Raw genomic sequence first — 14,832 nt, 5'->3', positions numbered from 1 at the left:
ATTGGGTCACAAATCTAAAATAATTACTCCCCAAAGTATTGATATTCCCAGTTAAAAACAGATGTACTGATTGAAGATTGTTGACAGCTGTTGAAAGTTCAATATAGACGAGGCCTCTTGAAACATCGATGTAAGCAGACAAATGAGCTTAAAAGTAGTCCCCCAATACATCTCAGCAACAGTATACCTACAATACAGTTCCAGAGAATTCTAGCAAGGGCCACACAACATCTCATAGCTTGCAGCATCCTATCGAACAAACAGGAAGCAAAACAAAGGGGAGGTAACTCCTCAACCCACCCTCAACAGGTGAAAATCACAACCTAAGTTAAAGATGCGAGTTCAAATCCACACTCAGTGCTTTAAACTTTTGTGACCCATAACAACCAAAAGTTAATTAAAGTGACCAAATAATTATCAATAACACATCATCATAACAGAGTTTTCTTAGAGGTTCTCCTGTCCAAGAGGAGACGTTGTGTTGCCGTTGTGTGATCCTTGGAGGTCATACACGTTACTGTTTTCTGTTCCAACAGTTTTATCAGTGTCAAGTTCGGGGATCATGGAAAGCCATGCATAAATATTCAAATAAAATGATGCCATAGTTCACCTTTCATGGTCTGTATTGTTACCTGGACGATAGCAGTGAGCAAAGAGTTAGTGAGTGAGTTTAGTTTAATGCCGCTTTTAGCAATATTCCACCAAGATTACGACGGGGGACACCAGAAATGGAAAATGGAAAGCCATGCATAAATATTCCAATAAAATGATGCCATAGTTCACCTTTCATGGTATGTATTGTTACCTGGACGATAGCAGTGAGCAAAGAGTTAGTGAGTGAGTTTAGTTTGTCCCACTTTTAGCAATATTCCAGCAAGATTACGACGGGGGGCACCAGAAATGGGCTTCGAACATATTTGACTAGCCTGATCAGCCAAATAATGAATGAGTTTAGTTTTACGCCGCTCTTAGCAATAATCCAGCTGTATCACGGCAGGGGACACCAGAAATGGGCTTTACATAGTGTACCCATGTGGGGAATCGAACACGGGTCTTCGGCGTGACGAGCGAACGCTTCAACGACGAGGCTACCCCACCGTCCAGTTCATTAAGATATTACAGGGGAATAAACGACTGACAATGCAAAAACAGCACGGCTTTTTTTCCCAGGTCAAATTTTGTTGAACTATCATACGTTTATACAGCTTTAATAGGGCGAATTTCCTGCAAAACCATATGTATTGATATGAAGTAGTTGTCTCAAAATTCCATCTAAAACTGATCATTTGTCAAATGGCGTGTTGTGGCCCTGTGGTCAATTTTGTCACCTTTTTGCCCTTTCTGAAATAAGTATCCAACAAGCCACTCTCATGGACCTGTCGCCTGTCCATCAGGAATATATCGCCTATCGATTAATATTAATTGATCTGACGCAATCGTTCTGTCGATGTACACCAATGATGGCATCCAAAACATGTCCAAGGATAGCTCTGTGACTGAAAAAGATGGGGCGTGTTTGTAGGAGGGGACAGACGTGACGGAGAGGGCACCGTCGTGATTGGCTGCAACACGCCCGATGTTTGGGCCTTCCTGGTGAGAGATAGGATCGGTTAGCTATAGTGCTGTAGTCAGCGGCTATCGCCGGCTTAATCCACGGCAGTGTGAGAGGAAAGAGATCGATCTGAAGTCGTTTGTTCACTGTGGCTCTTCCATGTGTAGAGAGGAATACATTCACGAGTTATAGGAACTAAGGTATGTTTGGAACCTATCTGCCCAGACAGTTTCATGTCATGTTCAAGAAACTGGCATTTTTGTTCATTTTAAAATCAAGAAATGACCTTTCGAGATTAATGAAGAAAACATTCAAGAAATAATAATTTTGTTGATTTCTTGTTTGGGTTTTGTTGTTATCTTGGATATCGGTATTGATGTCTCAATTGCCTGTTTAATATAGCTAAAATGTATATGTACTGAATAAGAATGAACGTTGATATCAGTTTACGTGTTTGAATTCTCTGTAGATTTGTGGAGTTTTTCCCGAAAATTTGATTCATGATATTATGGCGGGAAGTGCTCAAGATAGTTGCAGTAAATGCAACTGAGTGTGGTAATGAGGACACCGACGGAGATATTTGGTGACTGGCTAAATGTATTTATTCGATAAGTTGTCTGGAAGTAAGTTAAACAGAGGTGGCACGCGGGCTGTCATGATTGTTTGGTTATATGCTGCCGCCGTTACCACCGCGTCTGTCAATAAGCATTACTTTTTAATGCAGGTATTTGGGGGTATGTTTAATCTTTTAATGAACACCTGGTGTCATTACAAATTTACCGGATCCATTCATCCTAATTTTCACTGCTGTTTTGCTTTTTTCTCAATCTGGAATACATTTTGACAGATATTCGTGAATGGTTGTTATCTAGAATGGTGATCTACCTTCAGTTGCTTGAGATCTATAGCCCATTTTTACAATGTGTTGTTGTTGATTTATTCTTTTAAAGTCTATCAACTACTTTTAAATTATACCTGTGATAATCTAGCACTTCTGTTTTCCTTCGATGATAGATTTCTTATTCCTAATATATGAAGTATTTATATTCAAATTATCGTCGCGATACGACTGAAATATTGCCGATGTGACGTTACGTTTTAACTCACTCACGCACACTTTCTTTACTGATACATAGGTAGAACTGATCTGAAGTAAGAAATGGGCATCTAGATCTAGAATGGGGATTAGTAATCTATTCAAAAAGAAGCATGTACATCTAGGGAAATGGAAACTCGGAATGTAGATCTAGGATCGAAACATGTCATAAATAGGGAAAATAGGCATGTAGATCTGGAATCGGAACATGACATAAATAGAGAAAATAGGCATGTAGATCTGGAATCGAAACATGTCATAAAAGGGAAAATAGGCATGTAGATCTGGAATCGGAACATGTCATAAAAAGGAAAAATAGGCATGTAGATATAGAATCGGAACATGTCATAAAAAGGGAAAATAGGCATGTAGATCTGGAATCGGAACATGTCATAAAAAGGGAAAATAGGCGGCACGTAGATCTGGAATCGGAATTAATAATCTAAAGGGGAAATAGGGCATGTAGAATTAGTCATCGGCGAACCTCTCTGCTTTTTGTCTGTATAGTAGGAGGCTAAGGTGAGGTCAATTGAACCGTATCGTCACGTTCAGGATTACTGCATTAATACAGCAGCGCACATTAATGTGTGTATGCATCTGTGTGCGTGCGTGCGTGTGTGTGTGGCTGCTTGTACTTGCCCGGATTTCTGTCGGTATTGTCTATATCCCACAGAGATGCCACAGTCTTTACAGATACCCCAAGCATACAAAGCATACAGACACCGAACCAACGTCCTTTAAAACAATCGCCAGGGTAACAACAAGTCCCATGTGTTAACGTTAACGAAGACGGGGTCATCGACGTCGACTCTCCAGACAAACTCTCTATCCACTTGCCCACGTAACAGACTCTCTGTATCTTCATTCTGATCCCCATTATCTTAGAGGCGAGATCGATTGGCACATATGAAACCTAATTTGTATGAGGATAATTATCGTCAACCATTGCATAGCAATTACTCTGTTTGTCACTGCTGGAAACTGAAATGAGCTGAACTAATGACTTCAGAGTTCAGAGTTTGCCTGGGTGCATTAAGTTAACTCTCGGTAAATGACAGCAAGGCGTCCTATGTAAGAAAATCAAGTCACTTAATTTCCTATTCAAAATGAGATGAACAACAGCTGACTTGTGCTGACTACATATAAACACAAGTGTCACTCACTCCCAATAACACCCTTTCTTGTCAGAATTCAAAGTACATGTACATTGGCGACACAAGGCTTTGAGAAACCTGGATACATGTTCCTTTAGACATATAAGCGTGAAATTGAAGTTGTCTTTGAAATAGCCTTACACATCAATCAAACATTGGATGTTTAAAACAGTTCAAAGTATGCTTAAATCCAAGCTATTTCAAATTACGTAACGCATAAATCGATATTTCACAAAATATTTTTCAAATACAAGCTGTATTTCAAATTACATTACACATCACTATTTCAGACAGCAAAAGGACTCAAAACCGATCGATTTCCATTTTATAAGTCAATGTATATTGAAATGTTTCTTTTATGTCATCTATTCATAGATCTAAACCTATTTATGACTGTTCGTTTCAATGTTTAAGAAGATGCCATTTGTATTCATATCTTCTTTGAGTGGCATTTTAGGAGTTGGGACGTACAATATGCATGTGACGTTATGGATAACAACTTCTTGAATTCCTGCTTGACAACAGTAGAAGAATCTGTATCGAAACGTCGCACTCACGAAATAAATAAGTTGTTATCCATAAAGTTTGTTCAATATTGTATTCATAACATTTGATCAGACTGAATGAATCTGTCTGACTGATCAGACGCATTTCTTTTAAACATAGGATTCAATTTCCCTACATTGTGTATTAAATGACAAACGCATTCTTCGTAATACAGTAAACTATGAATTAATGAATCCGCTTATAGCGAAATGATAGACATAAGGCATTGTCTGTGGATTCCTAGCACTGATTGAGGACCCCAATAGTTTGGTAGCAACGCGTATATCGAACTACTGTTGTCCGTCTGAGTTCGGTATAGCCGTAGTTTACTTAACAAACACTTATACAATCAAACCGACCTATGCCGTTACGGGGCGGTGAGATAGCCTAATGGTTAAAGCTTTCGTTCGTCACGCCGAAGACCGATTCATCCACATGGGTACAATGTGCGAAGCCCATTTCTGGTGTCCTCGCCGAGATATTGCTGGAATATTGCTAAAAGCGGCATAAAACTATACTCACTTACTATGCCGTAACATGTGTCTTAATTAATCGACACATCGTCAGACCATGGATTCGACGAGACACGAATTAACGCTATCCTTGTCCGGACGCCACCATTAAGTACACCTGATCGGGACCACGTCTTCATTAGGGCACATGTTTCAAAAGGAATTACCCCATTTACCATGACTGTCAAGTTGTGTACATATTCAGAAGACACATTGCCTCGGCAACAGACGGAGGGGCACGTCTCCAGCACATGTTAGTTGACTAATATATGTAGCCATTACTGCATCTGGCTATTTGATCAGATGGGAATTAAGTTAATGAAGTGTCGTCCAGCTGAGTAAACTGAACATCTAACTGCTCCAGCGACTCCACGAAGGAAGAATGTCTGGATACGGCAACGTAAACATTGGTGTTTTGATGAAGAACAGGCTTGATTCTCACAACCAACGCACTTTGAAGTACTTTGAATATGTATCTGTGGTTAGGTGAAGAGGAAATTGGTATAACGAAATCGTCAGGTCAAACACGTGTTACTTTGAGTAATTGGTTTGGTCTCAAGTAAACGCGGACAAGAAAGGCTTAAATATCGTGTTGATACAGTGTGAATGGTTTGCATGTAAAATATGATAGTTGAATACAGAGGCGGATCCAGGAGAAGGTGTGTGTATGTGTGTGTGCCCTTGTGCGTGTGTGATATCTGAGAATAACCATCTTGTGTTAATGATAAACGTGCGTGCGTGCGTGCGCGCACATCTGACCCAAATGCATAATGGCCTGTATATCCTGTTTTATCAGATAGATATCATGCTTCTAAATACTATAAGTGGTGAGCATTGTTTACTGGAACATGTTGCGCATAAATCGTGAAGTTTAGGGAAAATGCTCGAGGGAGAGGGGTCCAGGTGTGCGAGAAAGGATGGAGACGGCAATTTAAATATGACAGGCTCTTTTAATGAATCAATAAACACTTGGTGGGTCACTTGTGCAGCGTGCTTCTCTAACACCTGGCTGTCCTTTCACGCATTAGCGACCAAACAGATCCTGATGCAATTCCCTTATTGCCACTTCCTCCCTTGCGTAACAAATAGTGAAACTGTGTCAACATTTTAATGATAGTTTCTTGAAAGGACTTTTTGGAACACAATGAAACACTTGTTTGCAATAACAATATTTTTCACAGTCCGGAAAATTTTCAATTCATGATTGAATTTATTTTAAAGCTGTCGAGTTTTAGTAAATGATAAACATGTGTACTATTTATATTTATGTTTTGTGCAATTTTGTACAATGATAAAATAACTGTTATTTTCGATGATTCATCGGTCCGTTCATCTGACTCATAAACAAACGGACTGTATATGAAAATGTGTTCCTACATAGTATATATTGACAGTAAGGCCTTGAGTTTTCTGTATAAGGTATTCGTAGCTCTTCTTATGGGAAATTCATTCCACGAGTATATTTAACCTGCAAATATTCAGTTTGGGATCTTCATTTGACCCGTTAGTGAACTGTGTCCAGGATATTTACAGACTGGCGTCATATAACGTTGTTAACTAACTTCCAAACAAACAAATAGAATATTTGATTGTGTTTCATGAATACATGCTTAGATATAATCGGAAAAGTATATTTTTAGATTATTAAGGTTTTTTGTACATCGTAACCACGTCATGGTTCAGTGGCGATTTGATCAGTAGTAAATATCCCTCCCGTCTTCTGTATCATGATATTGGATGAATTCCGAGTTCATACACAACTACGAATTGTCAGTTTAGGAATTGCAGTTACCTACATTGAATACACAACGTCCGTGAAATAACCAATCACTCTTGACTTTCCTCAGGAACAGATTTCATTTAACGTAAAGGGGACAGTAGCTGTAAACATTAAATGAATGGGAAACTGAAAATCAGTGATGACACCAGATGTTGGCGTTGGAACTTTGGAAATACTTGCCCATCCGCAAAATCGCGTCTGTTTGGTTTAGTACATTGCAGTCTTATAAACATCACAATTCTTGGTATCTTTTGTGACATGGTTTCGAGCCAGCATGCGAAATAGGAGTTTCACTTCATCTGCTTATTGCATACTTAATCTATCTGGCATCTAGGACAATGACTTAGGAACTCACAGAAGTGTGCTCATCTGCTCTTCTGTGGCACTCACAGAAGTCTCCTCATGTGCTCTTTTGTGGCTGATAAATGACTATATTCTTGTCATGACTGACTGACTGAGTTTGGTTTTACGCCGCTTTTAGCAATATTCCAGCAACATCACGGCGGGGGACACCAGAAATGGGCTTCACGCATTGTGTCTTGTCATGAAAGCATTGTGACCTCACCACTGTATTTCCATTGGTTTTGCCTATCGACCAAGTCTCCCTTCGTGCAGTTGTACTGATTATGTATGGTCCCAAGTACAATGATATGCTGGTAATTATCTACCACACAGTGTGTCATCCTTCCTGAAGCTCTGATTACATCTCTGATGACGTGTCACAGTCATTGTTACAGTGTCACGACTCTGAATACGATCTATATTCACCTGAAACCGTTTACAGTCAGGCAAGGTTATACGGCATAGTGCATGCAGTTCTGTAACTGTATTAAAGATGGATATTGAGGTCATTAAACTCAATAACACGTATCCGTATACACGTATTCTACTCATTTATTGTAGTTTCCCCCAAACGGACGCCCAAAACCACTTTTGCATCATGTCGTGAAAATACCTTTACCATGATGCTGAAGGGTAACTTGGGTTGATCTGGATTTATGGAGTGTAATATTTACTCCATTCTTTTATATATGCCTGGACCAACTTGGTATACAATAGTTTTATGTTTCTTTTAGACGTCATCACCTCAATCTCCTGGTACTTCCAACACAGTTTCTGTTTGGCTTGTCAGATGGAAACTCCTGTTAGATGTAGAAAAATACTTAAAGGTAATTTTATTTAAATTGAGATCTGTCTTTTCAGGTTAAACGTCATAACAGATTTGAGATGTAAATACTGCTTCAATGAAAGATTTTGTTTATGGATATCAAAGTATTAATGACATTATCTAATAAATGTGTTCGTGACTATCAAATATAGTCAAATTCAGACTCCTATTTGAACGTTAGGTGACTTCATGCTGCTTGGTTTAATGTCATTCTTCAAGGGTCACGATAAACACATTTTTAAATATTTCCGTGGCACATTACAAATACTTTTTATTCAGACTTGCAAAGATATATTTTTTAGGATGCTCTCATATAATTTCACCTGAAGGTGAAACATGTTTTACAAATGATTGTTTTGCCTTACGCCCAGCGGGGGCGGTGGGGTATCCTAGTGGTTAAAGCGTTGGCTCGTCACGCCGGAGACCCGGGGTCGATTCCCCACATGGGTACAATGTGTGAAGCCCATTTCTGGTGTCCCTCGCCGTGATATTGCTGGAATATTGCTTAAAGCGGCGTTAAGCCATACTCACTCACTTACGCCCAACGGAATCACTGGTTATTACAATATTCATTTATTAATGTGTATTTGATAACATACGATTTCGCATAAATGCAAAACGTTTATCAGGACCTTCGAATTACTTATTTTTCGAAGCCCCGCACCTCTCTGGATCCGCCCCTGGAGTAGATACATCAAAGCGACAAAGACCTTTCCACATTCACAAGAAGTCCCTGTCAAGAGGCTGGTCGATAGTACGATATTTACTATATCATGGGTATGTTTTGATAATTCTGCATCAAACAGTGACAATAGCAACTCCTGCTCTGCCGACGACACCTGTCATAAAAGTGTGCAAAGTTTAGTCAATGATTTTTGTTCCCTTGAGGAAAAAGAAATGGGAACGTATGGTCAACGTCAAAACAGGGAACAGCATCGGACATAAGTTTTGTGTTAAACTTTGTTTGCGTGACGGTCTAAAGTTCTCTACCGCAAAACGTTTTACTGATCAGGATATCATTGTTTTGCCCTTGAGAAACAACTTTATGTCAAGCATTGTTGCATGAAGCTCTTTGACATTTTCTTAGATAGATCGTGCTCGATTGTACCTCAAAGTTGTCTTTTTATGTAGACATCAAGTACTGGAGCTGCTGCTCGACATAAAGGAACGTGTACTGATGGAAAGCGGAAGTCGCTACTTTTATCATACATTCTTGCTGATAGTGTTCGGTCAGTGTTAATTTTAAGTCTCAAATAGTTTGGATGAATCCGTTGAAGGAACCTGCTATTTGACAAGTAGTGGATTTATTTCAGATCCTTGATAAACATAGGCCTCGTGACAAACTTCATTGTTTTGATATGCTAAAGAAATCTACCTTTAGGAAGGTCCATGTCCCAGTGTCAATAACCGACCTGGATCGTTCTGTTTTACTGCATGTGCTTTTAGTGAAATTAGAATTCACCCTCGTAGTCAATTGGCCGAGCTACTGTCCGGGCGACGTTAACATTAATTAACGTCTTTTAACGTCATTTACACTTTTAGCCCTGGTTAGAATATGTTGACTGGTCTCACGAGACTACTTGTTAATGGTCGCAAAGGACAGCCCACCGCTTTAGTCTATCTTGCTGACCTCAGTCTATTAATTTAATGAAACAATAATCCACGTCCCATTCAACCCTTTATCCAATTTTTCGCACAGAATATTGATGAAAATATACTAGATTTTTAAACATCCATCTTGTTCCCGGTATACGTTACACTTTCCCATGAATATCTACCCAAAACGGTTTAAGCGATGCTATTCGCTTCCCGAACTGAATTATTTCATTTTGAATTTGTACATTACCATGCAACAACCTACAATTTCAGCTGGTCATGCGGATCCACTTCTGGTACTCAGCCTCAGTGAATTGGTTTAATAGCGTGTTTCAGTTTATCCTATCAGCATGGCTAGTTGCTCATGATATTAATCACTGGTTTATCTGATCCGGACTGGACCTACAAACAGTCATGATGTATTGCTGGTTTTGTCGTAATATGTGTCACGGTCATCTTTCACTGTCATTAATTTTGTCACTATCCATTTCAGGACCATGACCGATCTGACAACTTACGGCGAGGCACCGGGTCCGGGTTCCTTGGACATGATGGAAAATGAAACATACATGTTGCACAACAACATGACACCTACTGAAATATGGCGCCAGAATGCCTTCGTGAACGCTTTGACCATCACCCGCAACATCTATGTGCCGACCATTGTTATGATAGGTTTGACAGGAAACTTCTTGTCCCTTGCCGTGTTTACAGCCAGCCAGCTCCGGCATGTTTCATCATCCGGGTATCTTGCTGCATTGGCATGCGCAGACAACCTCTTCCTGTTATCGCTGCTGGTGACGTGGTTGGACGGAATAATACCGATCATGGTATCAAAAGAGGCATGTCGGTTCATCATCTTCATCACTTACATATCCAGTTTCCTTTCCGTGTGGAACGTGGTGTGCTTCACGAGCGAACGATATATCGCGATATGCCATCCCCTTCACGCACCGATAATCTTCTCAAAACTGCAGGAGAAGTATGTTGTCATCACATTTGTCATACTATCAGGTGTCCTTTACAACTTTGCTCTATGGACGACTGAAATCCAACCCTACATGAACCGCATTCTTTGTGCCAGTAACCCAACGTTCTTTTTCCTTATGAATATCGTAACGTGGATGGACACAATTCTCACCATGATTCTCCCATTCCTCCTCATCCTCTTCATGAACGTCCGTATCGTGTGGCGAGTCATCCGGTACCAACGAAAGCGGGAGAGTGTCCTCCAAACCCACCAGACCGCCCTAAGGAACAAATCGCAGATGAGGATCACCCGAACATTATTACTTGTGTCCACCACCTTCCTCGTCCTCAACCTACCCAGTCACGTGATCCGACTGAAACAGCTGATTGCAGCTTCCTACAACTACAACTCCCTCTACCGGAAGTTAATACAAGAGATTGTTCAACTGGTGTATTATTCGAACTTTAGTGTAAATTTCTTCCTGTACGCCATATACGGAAAACATTTTAAAAAATCATTGAAGATGCTGATCACAAATATGTGCCGCAGAAAGAAGACATTTTCCCGTGATAGATACCGTTCGGACTTCAACCGGACGTCCACAACATCAATGCAGGCGTACTCCAGGTGACTAGTCGTAAAGGAAAGCAAGTTATGACGGTTGGTGAAACCTATGGTGCTGAGGCGGGAGTGACGTGTGCTTATCATTAGAAGCAAGTAGATATATCGAGACATGTTTTTGTAATGACGATCTGTTACAGTGAACGACTATAAAGAATATGTTCTTGTCGCAATAACCAACTTTAGTGGTGATCAGATGTGCAATATCCAATCATGGCGGATACTTGGTTTTCAACTATGAAAAATTAGGACCAGGACTACACATTTCGGTTACGGAGTTGATGGTAATGTCCTGCACACTTGACAACAGCAAACGTGGACGGACGATATTCCGCTGTGTAGGAACGGTGTGGTGATTTGGAGAAGCTTTTAAGTGAGACTATGAAGCAACGGAGATAGGATCTACAGCTGTGTAGGACCTTATCAGTGATGTCAAGCTATCCGTGTGTGATAACGTCAAGGTGACGATGGTCACGTATGGTGTAAGATACGAATGATGTTCAGCTTAAGGACCTTATACGTGACAATATCCTGCTATACGATAATGATGTGTGACCTTGGAAGATCTATGCGCTGGAGTGAAAATGTTGTGCAGGAACGTACGAGTAAGAACGTTAAAGTGGCAATATCTTTGACCAGATATGAAGGAACCTTATGTGACTATATCAACACCAAGAATGATGATGCCATGTTGTGGAGGAACCGATAAGGTACACCTCAAGTCCTTGAGTACAATGTCCATTTTTGATCGGTGTATCCCATCTAAATCCTGGAGTAAAGATGACCATTTGTGAAAGAGGATCATATGTTTGACGAAGTCAGTTTGTGGAGCTACCTGCAAGTTACTGTATCCAGTCCAAAAGTGATTATGTTCAGTTGTGGATCAAACTGTGCGTGACTATAACATTCCTTGGAAATGTTTATCTTTGCCAGTTTTAAAATGTGGCTGATAATATCTACGTCATGGTTACGTGCATAGTTGCTTGCCTTCGTTATGCCAGGATTTGCTGATCATCAGTTTGAATTTCAGGTTATGTTCTCTGGTTGCATCAAAATGGCATACACTTTTAACCGCATCATTTTGGATTCTTCATTTGGCTCACACGGCGAAATACCACTGAATATATTGTTAAATTCCACCTTACTGAAGGGCACTATTTCACACCACACTTATCTGAAACTAAATAATACTTTTCTCTCAATAATAATACTCAGGGAAGCTACCATATGATTAATTCCCAAACCAATTATGTATTTAGATTACATTAGATTAAAAAGTTCGAATGAAGTAATGCAACGTTGCATTAAATCGACTCTCGCGCCCTCTACCGGCCGAACATCATTTCAAGCAAACCCCATAGACTTATGTTCCTTCGAGCGCTCTTTGGACACAGAAACCAGTTCGGCAAACACCGAAAACACCACTTGCGACAGTTTTTGATGTACGGAGCAATTGTTTACTTTCCATATATGGCAAGCGTTCTCTGTTTGGAAGCTGTTCGCATCGAAGTTTCAATTATCGATTTCAGGCAAGCCGTAAGGGATAATAAATCATTTATGGCATCACTAGGAAGCTAAAGTGAGTGTGTATGCCCCAATATGTTTAATATAGGCCAAATACTGTCGAAGGTGTGTGAAATTGTGCCTTTAAGGAATCCAAATTAGAAGGAGAGAATGTCCTAAAGGACGTTAACTTACAAGTCACAGAAACTGACATCTGAAAGTACTGATCTGTGCAAATGGTGTATCAGTATAATTACTATGAAGCCAAACTTAATTTAGTGCTAGGACCGACCTGTAGACATTCCTGGGTTGATGTGGAAAGGGCAGGAGAGACTGGGGTTTTATTGAAAAAAGAAAAACTGTCAAAGAACATTCTTAACAAAATGATCATACCTTAGGCCTTAAAAATGACATTGGTGGACAGTGTTTCTCTTAAAAGGAATAGACAGGGTAATTACTAAAAAAATACCCCCCTCGCCTCCATCCCCGATCCGAGCCCCTGAATATCTAATGGTCGGTCCCTATCCAGTTTTATGTATTCGAGACCGTTCAGGTTCTGTCAATACCTGTTTCAGATCGAGGGCAAAGCTATTATCCGGTAAAAGTTAGATTTCTATATTTGATGTGATAATATTTATCTTTATTACCTGATCAGTTGCATTTGTTGACAGTTTTGTTGTATTCTTTATACATTGTTTATCAATGTCTTTCTGGTCAATAAATGGAAGCTTCATAATAGGAATTGTCTCCTTTGAATAAATATGTTTGGTAATCATTGATTTTTACTGTGTCGATCAGATAATTATTAACATCCATGATTTTTTGTCACATGATAGAACAATATAATATGTTGTGTGAAACGTCCCCTATACGAATTAGCTCATGAAACAAACATTAAGCGTTATTTAGAGAAGTGTACACTATTGTAAATTCTATAATCTACAGAATTGCAGAATTATAAGAGAAAGTACACATAAAGTACACTTTAAGTTGTCAAAAGACGGTGAGTGAGTGAATAAGTTTTTGCGCATCTTATAGCAAGGTTCCAGCAATACTCATGGCGGGGGACACCAGGAATGGGCTTCACAAGTTGTACCCATTGGGAAATCAAACCCGAGTCTTGGGCGTGACGAGCGAATGCATTAGACCCTGGCTACCCCACCGCCCATTGGCATTAAGGGGGTACAGAAAAGATAGCCGTCTCGGAATGTGATGTGAGTGGCATATCCTGTTAAATTACGGCATGAGCTATCAGTGGCCAACCTTACATTTGGACCGTAGCACGTTGCCACAGACATATGCGCATGTCGCTTGTACGTGGAATACTATTGATTGGTGGTTCACCCTGTTTGAAACACCAAAGTCAGTCCCTATATGCACTGTTGAGGAAACGATATTTCAGAAAAGCAGACACCAGATGAACACTTTGATATGGCAACAGTCAACGGAAATAGTTTTAACAGTTGTGTTTGGTATATGATTATCATCATTGTGCCAAGTGATTGTTACCTCCAAGTAATAATGTTACACACCAGTCATGACTAACTTCACAATTTTCAGTTAATGAATGACATTATAGGAGTATTTGTTGACGTTCATCGGCTGATGAATACAGTGCATCATGTGGCATGAAAACACCATCGATTCAGATCAGTTATTACAATCAGTGAATGAAATCCATTTATCCTGAATGTCCACGCCAGACAATAAGCAGTCTTTGATACCAAGCGAAAGCGATTATACGGGGTGGATTGGATAAAATGGTGATGAAGGTTATAAGTAAGGGTCACTTAAAACTTATATTGACACATGTGTGCACGGCGGCCTTGAAGAAAGTTGACACGGAAAATGTAAACTCAAATGATATCATTGCAACATTAAAGCGATAAGGTTTTCTCGAACCTGATTTCATCGTTTATACATAATATTATTCAGTTGTACCATCAGCACCAACCAAAGTGAAGGTCAAGATACAGCCAATCAAAATACGAAAGTTCTTCTGATACCAAACTTTCAATAAGATCCATACAAACAATCAATGTCCAGGTTTTATCCACATAAAGAGACTGATTGCCTGGAAATTCTGTAATGAAAGGAAATATCTGCTGAATTTTTGGTTAATAGTGAGACTTTGACTGTGTAATAAGCATGTGATAAAATACAAAACAGGAAATTGCGCCGTATATTGTCACCGATGAGTTAAATTTGGAAATGTCCTCCACTTGGCCACAAAGTTCTTGAAAGAAAAGTTACTTCTTTTAGTAATCCTGACCAGACTTTTGAACGAACGTCGTATGACGTGACATACATGTTAAACGCGCACGTCCTCAACTG

The 14,832-nt window shown here is 39.7% G+C and overlaps 1 protein-coding gene across 1 annotated transcript; it reads left to right on the top strand.

Annotated features, from left to right (window-relative positions):
• The first annotated feature begins 1,648 nt into the window (after positions 1–1,648).
• LOC124261942 (neuropeptides capa receptor-like) lies at positions 1,649–12,258 on the top strand. Its single transcript, XM_046696306.1, has 2 exons — positions 1,649–1,752; positions 9,898–12,258. The coding sequence occupies exon 2, from the start codon at positions 9,902–9,904 to the stop codon at positions 11,003–11,005; it is 1,104 nt and encodes a 367-aa protein (XP_046552262.1). The 5' UTR covers positions 1,649–1,752; positions 9,898–9,901; the 3' UTR covers positions 11,006–12,258.
• The last annotated feature ends 2,574 nt before the right edge of the window (positions 12,259–14,832 follow it).

This window comes from Haliotis rubra, unplaced genomic scaffold (genome assembly GCF_003918875.1).
Source record: "Haliotis rubra isolate DU_JTF1 unplaced genomic scaffold, ASM391887v1 Scf818, whole genome shotgun sequence".
Taxonomy (NCBI): Eukaryota; Metazoa; Mollusca; class Gastropoda; order Lepetellida; family Haliotidae; genus Haliotis; species Haliotis rubra.
Note: the sequence above shows the minus strand (reverse complement) of the source record. Positions and strands in the feature narration are given on the sequence as shown.

Excerpts from the sequence above, each read along its gene's own strand:
- LOC124261942 (XM_046696306.1), top strand. The coding sequence starts at position 9,902 with ATGACCGATCTGACAACTTACGGCGAGGCACCGGGTCCGGGTTCCTTG.